The 16,600-nt window shown below is 41.9% G+C and overlaps 1 protein-coding gene across 5 annotated transcripts in view; it reads left to right on the top strand.

Moving 5' to 3' along the window:
- Positions 1-16,600, top strand: part of CDC27 (cell division cycle 27) — a 61,319-nt gene that overhangs the window by 3,964 nt on the left and 40,755 nt on the right. For 4 of the 5 annotated variants that reach the window (XM_056127172.1, XM_056127171.1, XM_056127170.1 and 1 more), the window contains exon 2: positions 14,191-14,266. In XM_056127172.1, coding sequence (XP_055983147.1) covers positions 14,191-14,266 — 76 coding nt within the window. Of the gene's footprint in view, positions 1-14,190; positions 14,267-16,600 lie in introns of those variants that run through there. The other variant, XM_056127175.1, reaches the window with a different exon arrangement.

The raw sequence follows: 16,600 nt of genomic DNA, 5'->3' as shown, positions 1-16,600 counted from the left end.
CACCAGGTATGGTCCTGGAAGACCCCAGGCATTGCTGGCTGTGACCCTAACAGTAATATGTGTGTATGTACATGCACAGGCACGTGTATGATATATATTCGAATTAGTTGAAACATTTGCTTAGGAGATTTTATTTTATTAAAACAGATTGCCTGTATTTAGGGTTTATTTTGTATTGTGGTACATTATAGTATCATGAATGTAAGTAAGTAAAAGTAAGTAAAGGCCCTCCCATTGATCATAGATTTGCTCGAGCGGGCCCAGTAACATCTCCATTGGAGACTTTGTTGTTACTGTGTCTGGCATATTGAATACTCTCGGTAGCCGGGCTCTCCGAGAGGGGCGGAGGACTCGAACTTGGGTCGGCCATGTTGGCCGCTTGTAAGGCGAACACCCTACCGCTGTGCTATAGCTCCAGCCCCTTCATGAATGTAGTGCTACTAATACCTCAACTGAAAAAAAAAATAGGCTTTAGGAAATAGAGGTGAATGAGGAAGTCATTGCAAATATGTATTTCCTTTATGAACTAGTGTCCTGATGCAGCTCATGTGTTTATTACCTAAAGAGAGAAAGCATTAGAACATGACAGCGTAGTATTTACACACTGCGTGTCCACTTGAGGCGGGGCTGTATGAGAGAGACCTAAAAGGAACTTGATAGGCCCTGGTTTATGCTTCAGCAGGAGCAGCATCAAAAGACTAAAAATTTAAGATGTAACCTAAATGAAAAGGAAGTCACACTCCTGAGTCAAGCTGAGAGCCCTGTAAAAGACATGCTAAAACTTTTGAAAATTATGAGGGGATTGGACAAATAGTATTATCATTTGTCTTACACATAGTCCACCTGGCATTGATCCCCAGCACCACATGTGATCCCTGAGCACTGAGTCAGGAATAAGCTGTGAGCATGCTGAGAGTGCCCCACCCCACCCCCCAAATAAGAGAGAATTTCATTTCTGGGGTGGGTAAGATAGAACCAGTTCTATCCCTGGCACAGCATAATGGTGCCACAGGCACCATCTGGGGTCACTCCTGAACACAGAACCAAGAATAACCCCTGAGCACCACTAGGTATTCCCAAACCACCTCTTCCCAAAAATCATTTTGAACAAATGAGTCGGAAATCCTTGTGAAAGCAGTTGCAAGGGCTTAGTAGCTAATATTTTGTGAGGTCCAGTCTTGGTGAGAAGATGAATGTTTAGCAGTAATCTTTGGATAATGTTATAAATTGGTGCATTTGATTGCACAGCTAAAACTTTAGAAAAGAGAGCTCAGTGTAGATGGAGAATGGGGAAGGTTTTTTGACGGAGTAGAATAAAAAACTTCAGAAGATAGAAAGGATTGAATTGGAAGAGAAGAGAAAGAATAGTCCTGTCAAGGCATAACATTAGCAGAAGCCCAACGTTCGGGGTAGTGTTTCGGAACAAGAGAACAGTAGAATAGTAGAACCTTGGGAGTTCAGGAAGAATTAAGATTCTGCTAGTAAGGAAGAATCAGACTTAGAAAAAGGCTTAACATCTTGGTGGGCGGGGGGGTTAGATTTAATGTATTGATAGATGGCAGTATAGATTTTTGGACAGGAGGTAATGCAATAAAAGCACAGTTTTCAGAAGATTAATCTGGTGTTCTTGGCAAGGAGGAAAGAGGCAAGAGATTGGGAAAAATACAGAGAAGTAGAACAATCCAGTTATGTAGTAATAATCACAAGGAGTCCTCAATCTTGGTAAAGTATAGGGGCCACCTCTGGCAATGCACAGACAGTTCACATTTTGGGAAAACTAATTCTTTATCAGGTGGGGGAGGCTCTCCTGTACAGTGTTGGAGTGTTGTAGAGCATCCACTAGCTCTTTCTACTAGATGACCTTCCTCTGTTTGTGATAACCAGAAACTCCTCTGAGAGGTTGCTCAGTGGCCATTGGTTGGTGGACACAGTTTTGCAGATTGAAGGGTTAGGGGCACCCAAGTCCCAACCCTGGCACCACATGGTCACCTAAGCACAGGCTCCAAGCAACACCAGGCGTGACCCTAGGGACAGGGCTTCCCAGCAGTGCTGGGGTGGCCCTGGGGATCCCTGACACTCCAGGGCCTGAACATAGCTCCAAGTCCTCAGGACCTGGCAAAAACCACCTGGCCTTGTTGGCAGTGTGTCACCAGGAGTGACCCTGGAATGCCCTAAGCACTGCCTGAGAGGCCCCCAAAAGAAATGCACTCAGACTGAGAACCACTGACTTAGACCTAAACTGAATGAGAGTTATAGAAATAACGCTGTTGATGTGTAACAGGGAGATTTCCATGGTGATTTGTTTTCTTCTTATACCGTCTTGTATCTAATGCTTTCAAGACCTGCTTGTATGGACTGAAAAAAGCCAGCCGCTGTTTTCTTTTTGAGGAAAACTGTAACAAAACAATTTATTTGGTCACATTTGAGCCTTTTAAAAGAACACTGTTTATGTTTGGGATGAAGTGGGATGTGGGCCACACCCTGCAATGCTGGGGGCAGCTCCTGGCACAGCCTTTGGGCTGCTCCCAGCAGTGCTGGGAGCTCTGTGACACTGGAGGTGAAACCAGGGTCAGCTCCATGCACACCTAGTCAATACCTTAATTGATTCCCGTACTATCTCTCTGGCCCTATTTATATTTTAAATAGTATTTCATGTTTTAGAAGAAGAGCAAGTAAGGGTTTGGGTTACATATGGTGTGTGTGTGTGTGTGTGTGTGTGTGTGTGTGTGTGTGTGTGTGTATTTGAGGTGGGGAACAACACCCGGTGGTGCTCAGTGGCCACTCCTGGTGGTTCTCTAGGGACTATATATGGTGCTTGGTATTTGAATGAAATTCATAGCTGCAGCTACGTACAAGACAAACATCTTCACCTATAAGACAAATATCATAACTTCTGTGCTATCTTTCTGGCCTCTGATTTATTTATATTTTTAATTAATACAACCTAAGACCTATTAACTTAATCAAAGGATTGGGACAGCTCTATTTAGCTTCATAGCTTTCTTTTAGCAGCACATTGTCCATTTGGCTTTAATTGGGAGAACTGCCCAGATAATGTTCTGAGTGATACCTTTTTGAGGAGGCATAAGCACACCAGCAGTTGGGTAAAAGTAATTTAATAATCAGGGAACTGATCTTGGCCCTGCTGGTCATCATCTAGCAGTTTATAGTTCCTTAGAGAGTAATTCTGTCCCCCCCCCCAATTCTACCCAAAGATGCTGTCACTCAGGAACTTAGAGGTAATTGAACAGAAGGCTGTAAAAGTATATGTAACGTTTTTCCTGTAGCACTGTCCTCCCATTGTTCATTGATTTGCTCCATGGGGCCCAGTAACATCTCCATTTTGATACTTCTTGTTACTGTGTTTGGCACAGTATTATTGAATACAGCAAGGTAGCTTGCCGGGCTCTCCTATAATAGCAAATTTTGCTTCGGGTTTTTTTTTTTTTTTTTTTGAGGAGTTTGAGTTGACTTCTTTCACCATCCATTTCTGACCATCCTAAGAAATGGTGGTTCATCCACAAGAACAAAAGCAACCGGTGCTGGCGCGGATGTGGCGAGAAAGGGACCCTCCTTCACTGCTGGTGGGAATGCCGGCTGGTCCAACCCTTTTGGAAAACAGTATGGACGATTCTCAAAAAATTAGAGTTTGATCTCCTATTTGACCCAGCTATAGCACTCCTGGGAATATATCCCAGAGAGGCAAAAAGGTATAGTCGAAGTGACATCTGCAATTGTTTGTTCATTGCAGCGCTCTTTACAATAGCCAGAATCTGGAAAAAACCTGAGTGCCTGAGAACAGATGACTGGTTAAAGAAACTTTGGTACATTTACACAATGGAGTACTATGTAGCTGTTAGAAAAGATGAAGTTATGAAATTTACATACAAGTGGTACTACATGGAAAGTATCATGTTAAGCGAAATGGGTCAGAAAGAGCGGGATAGACACAGAAAGATTGCATTCATCTGGGGAACATAAAGCAACAAAGCATGAGACTAACACCCAGGAATGGCTGAGATTAGTACCAGGAATTTTGCTCCATGACTTGAAGGCCAGCCACACATGCTAGGTGAAAAGGAAGGTCAGATAGAGAAGAGAGCACCAAATAAAGGGTGTTGTGAGGACCCTCCCAGGGTGGGAGAAGCATGCTAAAAGTAGTCTATAGACCAAACATGATTGCCCCTCAATGCCTCTTTTGCAAAACACAGTACCCAAAAGAAGAGAGAGAGAACAAGGGGGAATGCCCTGCCACAGAGGCAGGTGGGACGGGGGGAATGGGGGGGGGGGGGTGCTGGGACCCGTGGTGGTGGAGGATGGGCACTGGTGGAGGGATGGGTACTTGATCATTGTATAACTGAAACCCAAGCACAAAAATTTATATGTCTATAACTGTACCTCATGGTGTTTCACTAATAAAAAAAAAAATTTTAAAAATAAGAAATGGTGGTAAAGGAAAGATACTCTGAACAAAGTTTGATTTTTAAATCAGAGGTGAATAGGGTTCTTGAGTGTGCGGGATTTTAAAAAAGCCTTTTATTTCCTTATTTTACCATTTAAATTTATTTTTTGGTTTTGGGGTCTCACCTGCCAATTAAAGCCAAATGGACAAGGTGCTGCTAAAAAGTTTTGAGTCTCAGGAGGCTCTCCTGGTGGTGTTCAGGACACCGAGACTAGGTACTAGGTGTAGTACCTAGACTCACCCTAGGCCTCCAGCATTCAGAGCTTGCACTTACTCTCTTGAGCCATCTGCTTAATTTTCAAAAGAAGAGTTCAAAAAAATAGAAAGAAGACTAGGTACTGGAGCAGTAGTACAGAGGATAGAGCATTTATTTGCCTTGTATGTGGCCGACCTGGGTTCTATCACCAGTACCCTGTATGGTTCCTCAGGTCCATCAGGAGTGATCCCTGAGTCTGGCAGAACCAGGGCTAAGTCCTGAGCACTGCCATATGTTACCCAAAAACAAAAACAAAAATAAAAAAAGAGAAAGAGGGAGGAAGGAGTGCTAGAGAGAGTGGAAAGAGCACTTGCCTTGTACATGGGATGCCTGGGTTTGATTCCCCGGCACTGCATATGGTCCCCTGAGTATTGTCAGGAGTGACCTCTGAGTGCAGAGCTAGGAGTAAGCCCTGAGCACAGCTGGGTGTGGCCCATAAACCAAAAGAAAACAGGGGCTTTAGAGATAGTACAGCCGGTAAGGCGCTTGCCTTACATGTGGCCAATGTGGGTTCAGTCTCTGGCACCACACATGGTCCCCCGAGCCCCACCAGGTGTGATTCCCTGAACACTAATGGAATCCAAAAGCCAAAAATAGAGAAAAGAAAAGGAAATAGCTCAAAGTTCTAGGTTCTTATGATCATAGTATATGTGTCAAATATTCTGGGTAATAAATATATCTAAGGTTGATAGTGGATTGTGTGGGTCTTTTATGACATATCTATATGATAAGTACTTGTGGTGGATACTCTGAAAGATGTTTATTTGGTTTGGGGGCCACACCTGGTGACGTTCAGGGGTTACTCTTGGCTCTGTACTGATGTTGCTTGGGGACCAATTGGGTTGCCAGGGATCAAACCCAGGTCAGCTGCATGCAAGGCAAACACCCTACCCACTGTACTATCACTCAGCCCCCTGGGAACTAGAGCCTGTATTTTTAAAATTTGCTTATATTAAGAGATGGGCAGGGCTGGAGCGATAGCAATAGCGGGCAGGGCGTTTGCCTTGCACACGGCCGACCCCAGTTCAATTCCTAGCATCGCATGTGTTTCCCCTAGCACTGCCAGGAGTAATTCCAGAGTGCATGAGCCAGGAATAACCTCTGTGCATCGCCGGGTGTGACTCAAAAAGGGAAGAGAGAGAGAGAGAGAGAGAGAGAGAGAGAGAGAGAGAGAGAGAGAGAGAGAGAAAAGGCTTTCAGCAAATAATATGTGCCCATCAATATAGTAGGGTTACAAGTGTATGTATTTTTTCATTTAGTCCACACAGCTCCAAGAGATAGAGCTGATAAAATTAATTCGTACTGCTCTATAAGTACTGGCAAACAAATTTGAGTACGGACCAAAATCCTGGGTATATTCTTTTTACTCACCATGTTCTTTCACTTACAATCAGTTGAGCAAGGAGATTCTTAGGAAATGTTCATATTTAATTGAAGAGTCCATAGGTGATCTGATTTGCACTACAAAATCATTCTCCTGTATGCTCTCGAGTTTCTCGTGAGTAGAGATTTCCAGAGTTCCTTAACTGTTGGCTATATAGGTGTAAAGAGAAACTTAGGTCCACAGTGGGAGGACTACCATAAGTCAGCAATTAGTTGTTTACTCATTCAGTAGTAATGACTCATTATTAGTAATGAGTCACTATAAACCCACTTTAAAAAGTAGATACTGGGAGCATAACACTGGGCAAAACAGATCTCTGCCTCTTTAAGTTTATGTTACAGTGAAAAAGACATTACTTTAATATTCTCCTAAGTGGAACTGGGGAGATAGTACAACAGGTAGGTTGCCAGGAGTGATCCCTGAGCACAGAGCCAGGAGTAAGCCCTGAGCACCACCTGGTGTTAGCCCAAATCAAAACCAAAGCTCAGAGAAATGACTTGGTCATCTTGATTTGTAGCTGTGTCTGTGTGTCCTTGTTTATCTCTCATGGGCTGGAAGATCATATTAAGCATTTAGAAAATAATTGCTGGGCCGAATTAGATTTGAATATCTTTTATTATTTTCTGAATAAGATATTTTGCTTAGCTCTGCTGTCCGAAAGTTGAGATTCCCTAAGGACATTTATTGTTCATCCCATGACTTTGGGACTTACAACTTCTTGAAGGCAAAATAATAAGTTTATTTTTTTTCTCCGTTTCGCTGGTTATCCTACTTGTTATTTACCTAATTATCATAATTGTCTTTAACATAGCTAATGTTCAGTGTTTCTTGGATGAGTAATTGTTTTGGAACTCTGGGTCTATTTTACATTTACTGCTCTACAAACTTAGAAACCTACTCTGGTGCTAAAAACAAGTTCAAATATTACTGACTTTAACCATATGGGGTGTTGGGGATTGAACGCTACCTGCTGTCTGTGTCTGGAGTCTTATTTCAAATGAAGAGACTTAAGACTACAGACATTCAAATATTTCTCTAAGACATAGAAATAGTAGTCCTAGAACATGAATTTTGAACTCAACTTTCTCATTCTCATCTATCTTTGGTGGTGAGATTTATGTGTGAGAGAGGTAATCCTGGGATTGCATGCATTTCATTACAGCCTAGAGGCAAGAAGACTATTTAGGAAACTAAAGTTTAAAGGAAAAGTTTCTATTATAGACTGGGTCTCGACAAGAGAAAGTGGGTTCTAAATATCTTTTTTCTTCGTTTCTAGGGTTTTTTTTCGTTTGTTTGTTTTTGGTGGCCCCTCATCCAGGGGCCCAGGAGACCCCAGGCCCATTCCTGGCAGTATTTGGCCAGCTGACTTACGTGGTTCAGTGCTAGAACTCAACTGTATGATGCCAGGGGTCGAACTCGGGTCCTGCATATGCAAAGCTTGTTTCTCTATTTCTCTGGCATCAGCTCTGTAGATGATGGTTGAATTTAGTCTGTTAAACTTGGAAATCTGTAATTTCCAAAAATTAAGTTACTGACATACTCATTATTTCATCTAATTTTATTTTTATCGGACTTTGCATGGTAAAAATCATCCCGAGTTTCGAGTTTCGGGTAACAAGCCCCGCCCCAACAGCCCCACCCTCTTCCCCCCAGCCACACCCACATCCCACAGCTGCTGAATAAATGCATCCATCAACCCAGCGCTCCAGATTCATGGCTAAATCTCGGAAGAGGTGCAAACCAAGCTGTTTCAATTGATGAGGACACCAGTCTCGGGGTTGGAAACCCTGGGGTGGGGCTGGAGTGATAGCACAGCAGGTCGGGCGTTTGTTTGCCTTGCATGCGGCCAGCCCGGGTTTGATTCCTACCATCCCATATGGTCCCCAGAATACCACCAGGAGTAATTCCTGAGTGCAGAGCCAGGAGTAACCCCTGAGCATCGCCGGGTGTGACCCAGAGAGAAAGAAAGAAGGGAGGGAGGGAGGGAGGGAGGGAGGGAGGGAGGGAGGGAGGGGCGGAGGAATCGAACTTGGGTCGGCCATGTTGGCTGCGTGCAAGGCAAATGCCCTACCACTGCTATCGCTCCAGCCCTAGTGTTAAATACAGTAAAATAAATGAATTAAAAAAATTTTTTTTGAGTTTCAAACTAGAAACATTCTTTCCTAATCCTAACAGGAGTATGCTCAAGACTCTAGTAATGTAGTGGCTGATAAAATGCAAGAAAAAGTGACCTTCTAGATCCATTTATCTCTTCTCCTTTCTGGATGGATGCCTTAATAGTTTTCTCTTACTTAAATGCTGTCAAATACTTCCAGTACTGTAATAGAAGTGGTGAGAGAGAGCAATCTTGTCTTGTGCCTGATCTTAGAGGGAAGGCTTTTAGCTTTTCCCCATTGAGTATAATGTTTTTGGTTTTTGCTGTCACACCCATCGGTGGTCAGAACTTACTCCTTGCTCTGCTCTCATGGGTCAGTTCAGGCAGCGCTTAGGAAGCTATATAGGGTGCCAGGGATTGAAACTGGGTTGGTCACATGCAGGCCAGGTGCCCTACCCACTTTACTATTGCCTCAACTGTGTTTGTGGTTAAGTGCTTGACTGTGTTAAGGAAAGCTCCTTCAGTTCTCATTTTATTGAGTTTTTTTTTTTTCATGAGTGAGTGCTGGATCTTATCGAATGCTCTCTGCACCTATTGGTATGATCATATGATTTTTATTTTTCCTTTTATTCAGACGGTGTATTACATTGATTGACTTCTGCATTTTAAACGAGCCTTGCATTCCCACCTGGGCGTGTTTATGATCTTTCTGATGAGTTGTTGGATTTGATTTACTAGTATTTTATTGAGGATCTTTTCATCTTGTGTCCATCAGGGTTATCAGTCTGTAATTCTTTTGTGCTGTCTCTGTCTCTTTTGATATCAAGGTAATGTTTGTTTCATAAAAACTGTTCGGAGTGTTTCTATTTCTTCAGTTTCCTGAATTTGAAGTCTGAGAATGATTGGCAGTAAGTCTTCTTTAAAGGTTTGATTGAAAGAGCTCACTAGTGAATCCATCTGGGCTTGGGCTTTTGTTTAGGGCAAAGCTTTTGGTTACTGTTTCGAATTCCTCAACAATGATCCATCTGCTCAGGTGTTCCTTATTTCTTGGTTCAGCCTTGGGAGGTCATAGTAGTACAAGAATTTATCCACTTTTTCCTAGGTTCTCACATTTTGTGCCATAAAGATTTTTTGAAGTCATCTCTGATGGTCCTCTGAATTTCTGTGATATTTGTTGTTATGTCCCCTCTTTCATTTCTGATTTGGTTAGAGTCTCTCTCTCACTCTCTCTCTCTCTCTCTCTCACACACACACACACATCAATCTTGTTTTTGTTCAAAGAATCAGCTCTTGGTTTAATCAATCCTTTGGATTTTTTTTCTAATTTATTAATGTTTGCTCTATTTTATTATTTTTATTATTTTATTATTTCCTTTCTCCCGCCTGCTTTGGGCTTCTTTTGCTTTTTTCCAGTTTCTTTTTGTTTTTTTTTTTTTGTTTTTTGTTTTTACATAACACTGTGATTTACCAAGTTGTTCATAATTGCAGTTGTTTCGGGCCTTAACTGCTTCAACGTCAGTCCCACCACCAGCGTGCTCGTCCCTTCTGCTGTAATCCAACAGTCAGCTTTGATGTGATCCAACTGGGCTGAGTGTACTATGAAGTTGGACTTGTGAGGACCAGGAGCTATAGAGCTGGAATAGTTCAGTAGCTTGGAGTTTGATGAGGTTCGGTTGTGGAGCTGGGCCCTTTCTGTGTCAGAGAGTGTCATGTTCTTTTCTCTTTTTTTGGTCTTTTTGGCTACACCTGGTGATGCTCAGGGCTTACTCCTGGGTCTGCCTTCACGAATCACTCCTAGCGGTGCTCAGGGACCATATGGGATGCCTGGGATTGAACACAAGTCGGTCGCATGCAAGGCAAATGCCCTATCCGCTGTATTATCGCTCTGACTCCCTCATGTTCTTTTGAAGATGTAATGCTGGACCGTTTCTCTACTGGCAAGATGGCAAGTGTGGGTGGGGGCTGCTGGTTTTTTTTGTAGTGGGGATGGGGGGCTCTGTTAGATTTATTTGCCTCAACCCCATTCCGAGACTACCCCAGAGTTTTCAACCTATAGATCGGTCCCTCCTGGGAAGATCCAGCTGCTTGTCATTCTTCTTGAAGTTATGTGAGGCTGGGCCATTTCTGTCAGGTGCAGGCTGCTGTGCCTTCAGGCAGAAAAGTGACTCTGTCCGCCCCTAACCTGAGAGGGCCCTAGAGTGGAAGATTTGGCAGTACCATATTCTTAATCTTATTCTTTTTTTGTTTGTTTGTTTGTTTTTTTTTTGCCTTTTTTTGGGGGGGGGGGGTTATACCTTGCAATGCTCAAGGGTTACTCCTGGTGGTGTACTCCTGGGACCAGATGGGATGCTGGGGATCTGACCCAGGTCAACCTCATGCACGGCTAACTGCCGTACCTGCTGTACTATTGCTCTGGCCCCTGTATCAGATAGTCTTTTGGAGATTTGATACCGGGCTGTTTCTCTGCAGCTATTTTCCAGTTTTTTAAACTGTGTAGTTAGGTTATTTATGTGGGCTCTTCCTTCCTTCCTGATGAAAACTTTCATAGCTATAAACTTTCCTCTTAACACTGCTTTTTCCACAAGTTTTGATAGTGCATGTCTTCATTCTCATTTGTTTCCAGGAAATCTTTTGATTTCCTCTCTGACCCACTGGTTGTTGAGTAGTGAGTTGCTTAATTTCCAGGTGTTTCAGTTACTTCTCCACTTCTATTTGTGATTAACTTTTATTTTCAATGCATCATGGACTGAAAAGATAGTTGTTGGGATTTCTATCCTCTTGACTTTATGGAAATATGTTTTATGTCCCAGCTTGTGGTCTGTCTTGGAGAATGTCTCATTGTGTTAGAATAGAATGTGTATTCAGATTTTGGGGGATGAAAAGCCATATAAACCCCTCTTTTCCTTCAAAGCTAATATTTCCTTGCGAGTTTGTCTAGTTGATCAATTGAGAGGTGACAGAGTGGTGAGGAAATCTCCAATCATTGTGTTGCTATCAGTGTCTTCCTTCAAGACTAGTAGCAGTTTTGGGTGGTGGTTTTTTTTTTTTTTTTTTTTTTTTTTTTTGCCTTTTTTGGTCACACCTGGCGATGCACAGGGGTTCCTCCTGGCTCTGCACTCAGGAGTTACTCCTGGCGGTGCTCAGGGGACCATATGGGACGCTGGGAATCAAACCCGGGTTGGCCGCGCGCAAGGCAAACGCCCTACCTGCTGTGCTGTCGCTCCAGCCCCTGTTTTTTAAATTTTTCTGGTCCCTTGCCCATGTTTAGGAATGTGAGTTCTTCCTGATGTATATATGAACATTAAGAAATGACCCTCTCTGTCTCACACCCTCACACACCTTTTTTCTTTTTTTTTTTTTTTTTGGATTTTGCACCAACCTGGCAATGCTCAGGGGTTACTCCAGGCTCTGCACTCAGAAATTACTCTGGGCTCTGCGCTCAGAAATGCACTCAGGAATTACTCCTGTGGTGCTCTGGAGACCAAAGGGGATGCCAGGGATCGAACTCGAGTTGACTACATTCAAAACAAGCACTCGACCTGCTGTAGTATTGCTCTAGTTTCTTTCTTATGACTTTTATAAGCCTGAAGTTAATGTTGTCTGATACAAGTATGGCCACCCCAGACTTTTTGTGGGGATTATTTGCTTGAAATATTGTTTTCCAACTTTTGACTTTGAGTGTGTATTTGCCTATACTGTTCAAATGTGCTTCTAATAGGTAGCAGAAGAGTGGATTCAATTTTCTAGTCCATCCTGCCAAACTGTGTATTTAGGCCATTGATATTGAGTGAAATTATTATGGAGTTTCGTGCCATTTTTCTGTAGAAGTTGGTGCATTTGTGATTCATCATGTCTTAAAGTAGCCCCTACAGCTCTTCTCGTAAAGTTGGTTTTAAGTCTATGAAGCTCCTGGTCTGCTGTTTTATTCATGAAGTTGTGTATCATTTCCTCAAATCTGAAGAAAAGTCTAGCTGGGTAAAGTATTCTTGGTGAGGCACTCACTTAATTGAAGGGTGGTTTTGTTTGTTTGTTTGTTTGTTTTGCTATATCTTTGGGCCTCAGAAAATCATTTGATAAATCTATAAATCTTTAAGGATGCTCTTTTGAATGTGCTTTCTTTGGTGATCTTGTTGCTTTCAGTATTCTGTCTCTCTCATCATTCTGAATAGGATGTGTCTTGGGCTCTTTTATTCGCATCTTCTTTAGCTAGTACCCTTCAGGCCTTTGCATCTGGGTGCATGCGCCATTCGGCTCAGGAAACTTCTTGCTGATAATTCTTTGACTGTTGCTTCTTCATGAGAGTTGCCTTCACTGGGCTCTGGACCCTGGTGATTCTTGTGGTGTCCCTCTTGAATTCATTCCAAAATTCTCTTCCCTACTGTTCGTTTATTTTTAGACTTTTTCCCATCTTCTGCTGTTGTCTGGAAGTTTCTACAGCTGGAACTCACTAATTTTTTTCCTCAGCTACTCTTTGTTATTCTGTCTTCCAGTGAGTTTTTCATTTCACCACTCAGCCTCTTTATCTCCATCATTTCTGCTTGTAGTTTTTTCATTTCAACTTTCATATCTTCTTGTGTTTTAATGACTGTCTGTTCCATTGTTTCTTTGAGCTCCGTAACCATCCTCAACATTTTCTCCCTGAATCTTTGTCAGAGAGGTTCTGTAATTGGTTGGGTCTTTAGTGCTACATCTTCCTTCAGGAGGCCTGGTGGGGTCTCATTCTTCTTTCCCGCTGTGACTTGGCAGTCTTGAGGCTGGCCATTTCAGTTCACCTTTCACGTTCCCCCCACTGCCTGGGAGGTCTGAGGGAACCAGGTATGTGTTGCTCTCTTTCCTCCCTGTCGGAGCTGTCTTCATCAGATGATTGTTACACACGAGTTTCAATTTTCCTGTTCTGGTCCCAAGAAGTCTTTCACAGTTTCTTTTGCCCTGCCACTATTCTAGCTATAATCTAATTCTTATTTCCACAACTAGTTTTGTGTGTTGTTGTGTGGCTAGGTGACCACAGTTAGGATGCCAGTGTACGATCTCTGTGAGATATGAAAGAGTGCAGTCTTGTGGCAGTTCTAACCTTTGGGGGAGAATGGTAGATGTTGGCACAGATTTCTACATAATGTTGAGTTCTGGACTGGAGATAGGCGGGCTGATTTTGTTTCCTAGCTTAAGTACATGGGCCTAAATATATTGCTTAAAATATTATTTATGCCTTAAGTGATATTTCATAACTGAAAAATGAATATTCACATAGTTTTAAGATAGTTTTACTCATTTGTTTGCTATCATGCTTCTTTGAGTGGAGGTTTAATAGAGGGAAGTTTTTGTGGGAGGTGTTATGTATTATGTATTTTATTTTATTTTATTTTTTGCTTTTTGGGTCACACCTGGTGATGCACAGGGGTTACTCCTGGCTCTGCACTCAGGAATTACCACTGGCGATGCTCAGGGGACCATATGGGATGCTGGGAATCGAACCCGGGTCAACCGTGTGCAAGGCAAGGGCCCTACCCGCTGTGCTGTTGCTCCAGCCCCTGTATTGTGTATTTTAACATCTGCCTCAAAGATGTGAAATTCTTTGAGAACCATTGCTGTAAGCGCTTGTCTTGGGAGGTAGGTATACCTGTAAGCAGGGAACTGACATAATACAGGCACTCTGCTAGAAGGGGCAATTTTGAGAAAAATAAAAGCCATGAAAGATTTATGAGGTGCTTGTTATTTTTTTTAGCTTGGTCTTTAGATTCTACATGTGAGAAGTAGGTAGAGCAGTCCAAATTATTCATGAAGGAAAAGGAAGTACAAAGGCACGGAGGCCCAAAAGTCCATCGAGAGTTGAGTAATTAACTCAGTTACACTGGGAGCCATGCAGTGGTGTTTGCACTGTGGACACTGAGGTTTTCTCATTTAAGTGAAGAAGGTTGGTTTAAGTATTTTATGCAAGGCACTGTACACATGGTTACGTGAAAGCGATTCTTATGTTCTTTTCCCTCCTCTTCCAGGCTGCTATATGGCAAGCACTAAATCACTATGCTTACCGAGATGCTGTTTTCCTCGCCGAACGACTGTATGCAGAAGGTTGGTATTCTGTTAACTCCTATAGAATCATAAATAAATAAAATACATAGATTTCATCATTACTGCAAAAAGGTTCTGGGTTTCACTTTTTATTTATTACTGGCAGTAGTTCATAAAAACTTAACACTGCAAATGTGTAGCTCCCATATATGACTTTTTATAGTTGTAGTTGCTTCAGGTGTTCCCTTCTTCACGTTTTCCATTTGAACAGAGTACCAGTGTTCTTCAACCACCAGGGATTGGTGCCAGTCTGAGTGTAGATGTGTTGAAAACCACTCAACTGTGCCTTGGTTATAATTGCTACTCGAGTTGCAGGGCATGGACCTGTCCCTGGGTGCGAAATGGTTTAAGAACACTTGCGGCTCAGAGCATCACTTTAGAATCGTTACAAACCCTAAACCTGTCCCTCAAATAATACAGTTGCAAGGAAGATATTTGCAGTCTGAGTATTACGTATTTCTCATTTGTGAAATAAAGATATTGCCAATTAAACTGGATGATGTAAAATTCCCTAATATGTTTCTACAGACACTTATTTACAATTTTTTATTTTGAGTCATTTCTTTGGGTGGTATACCCTGAAATGGAGTTTGTAAGTTAAGGGTGTGATCAGTTGTACAATAAATTTTCTCCCACCTACTTGATGACCTAACAGAGAAGTATAATGATATGGAATATCTCATAATGGGAAACATCCTTTATTTATTGATTGATTGATTTAGGTTTTTTTGGTCATACCTGTTGATGCTCAGGGTCATTCCTGGCTCTGCACTCAGGAATTGTTCCTGGCAGTGCTCAGGGGACCATATGGAATGCCGGGGATCGAACTTAGGAAGGTTGCATGCAAGGCAAACGCCCTTCCTGCTGTACTATCACTCCTGCCCCAAAGGGAGATAGCCTTTATAATCCTGTTGATAATCACTGGGCCATTTTGATGTGTTTTTGCTTATGTGAGCTATTTTTGTCCTACATTTATTTTAACTAAGAAATACTGTTTATTTTCTCAGATGTGTCTTAATTTTTTTAATTTTTGTTTCAAAATTGTTATTTTAATTTTTTTTTAAACACCATGGCTTGCAAAGTTGTTCATACAGTTATTATGGGCATTTGGTGTTCCAGCCCAAATCCCACCACCAGAATGACCTATACCTTTACTCCCATCAAATGTTTCTTTTAAATTGTTCCTATTCCTATGAGCCAGGTCTTTATTTATTGCATGTTTGTCCCATAGTGTTGCTTTTTATTAAAGCATTTATCAGTTTATTCAATAATATTTATTAAGTAACATTTTCTCCCAAATGGTACTTTACTGGGTTTTATGTTAAATTTTTCATTAAGTTTAGCTTTATAAATTACTTTAGTGAGTATTGATATTTCTATCTCTATGCTAGCCTTTCCGACCAGAAATAGTGTTGTCTTCTCTGTTTTGTTCTGGGCCATAATGAGCTGTGCTCAGGGCTTACTCCTGGCTCTCTGCCCAGAGGACACTCTTGGTGGACATAGGGAGCCAAATGGGGTACTGGGGATCAAAATGCTTGAGTCAGCCACATGTATGGCAAGTTGCCTGTCTCTTTTTGTTAGTTTGTTTTGGCTTTTTGGGTCACACCCGGTGATGCTCGGGGCTCACCCATGACTCTGCACTCAGGAGTTATTCCTGGCAGTGCTCAGGGGACCATATGGGATGCCAGGGATCGAACCCGGAGCAGTCACATGCAAGGCAAATGCCCTCCCCACTATGCTATTATCTCTTTGACTCCATTGTCGTCTTCTTTTTACTCAAGTGTTTGTTTAATTTAATTTTTCTACTTTTTGGGTAAGCCTGTAATCCTGTATTAGACTACTTGCCAAGGATTTTAAATTCGTAAAATCATGATTGCACATGAGCTTTTATTTTGTGTATTTTGCGTGTTTCTGCATGAATTAATTGCATGATCTTTTTGCCAAATTATATATTTTCTTCCTAGTATTTCTAGTATTACATGATTTTTTTTGTAGTATTAAGTAACCTGGTTGCAAACATAAGAAGGTACATATTAGGAGTTTGTCAGCGTATGTTGCAAGTGAACAGGGGATAAGAACATCAAAAGTGTAGATAAGAATATAAACTTTGCACAAAGTTAACACAGAATTGTTAAAGAAACATTTAGAGATACCAAAAAAATTTTGTGAAGTTGAGTTAGGAGCTATACGGAAGAAGACCACTATAAATAATCAGGTAAAGAATTCTTTCGTTAATAAAGCACACTCCCCCCTACACACACACACACACACACACTCACACACACACACACACATACACACACACACACATACACTGAACACACTGAAGTTGTT

Source organism: Sorex fumeus, unplaced genomic scaffold (genome assembly GCF_029834395.1).
Source record: "Sorex fumeus unplaced genomic scaffold, SorFum_2.1 ptg000063l, whole genome shotgun sequence".
NCBI lineage: Eukaryota > Metazoa > Chordata > Mammalia > Eulipotyphla > Soricidae > Sorex > Sorex fumeus.
The sequence above is the reverse complement of the archived record's forward strand: the minus strand, read 5'-3'. Positions and strand labels throughout refer to the sequence as shown.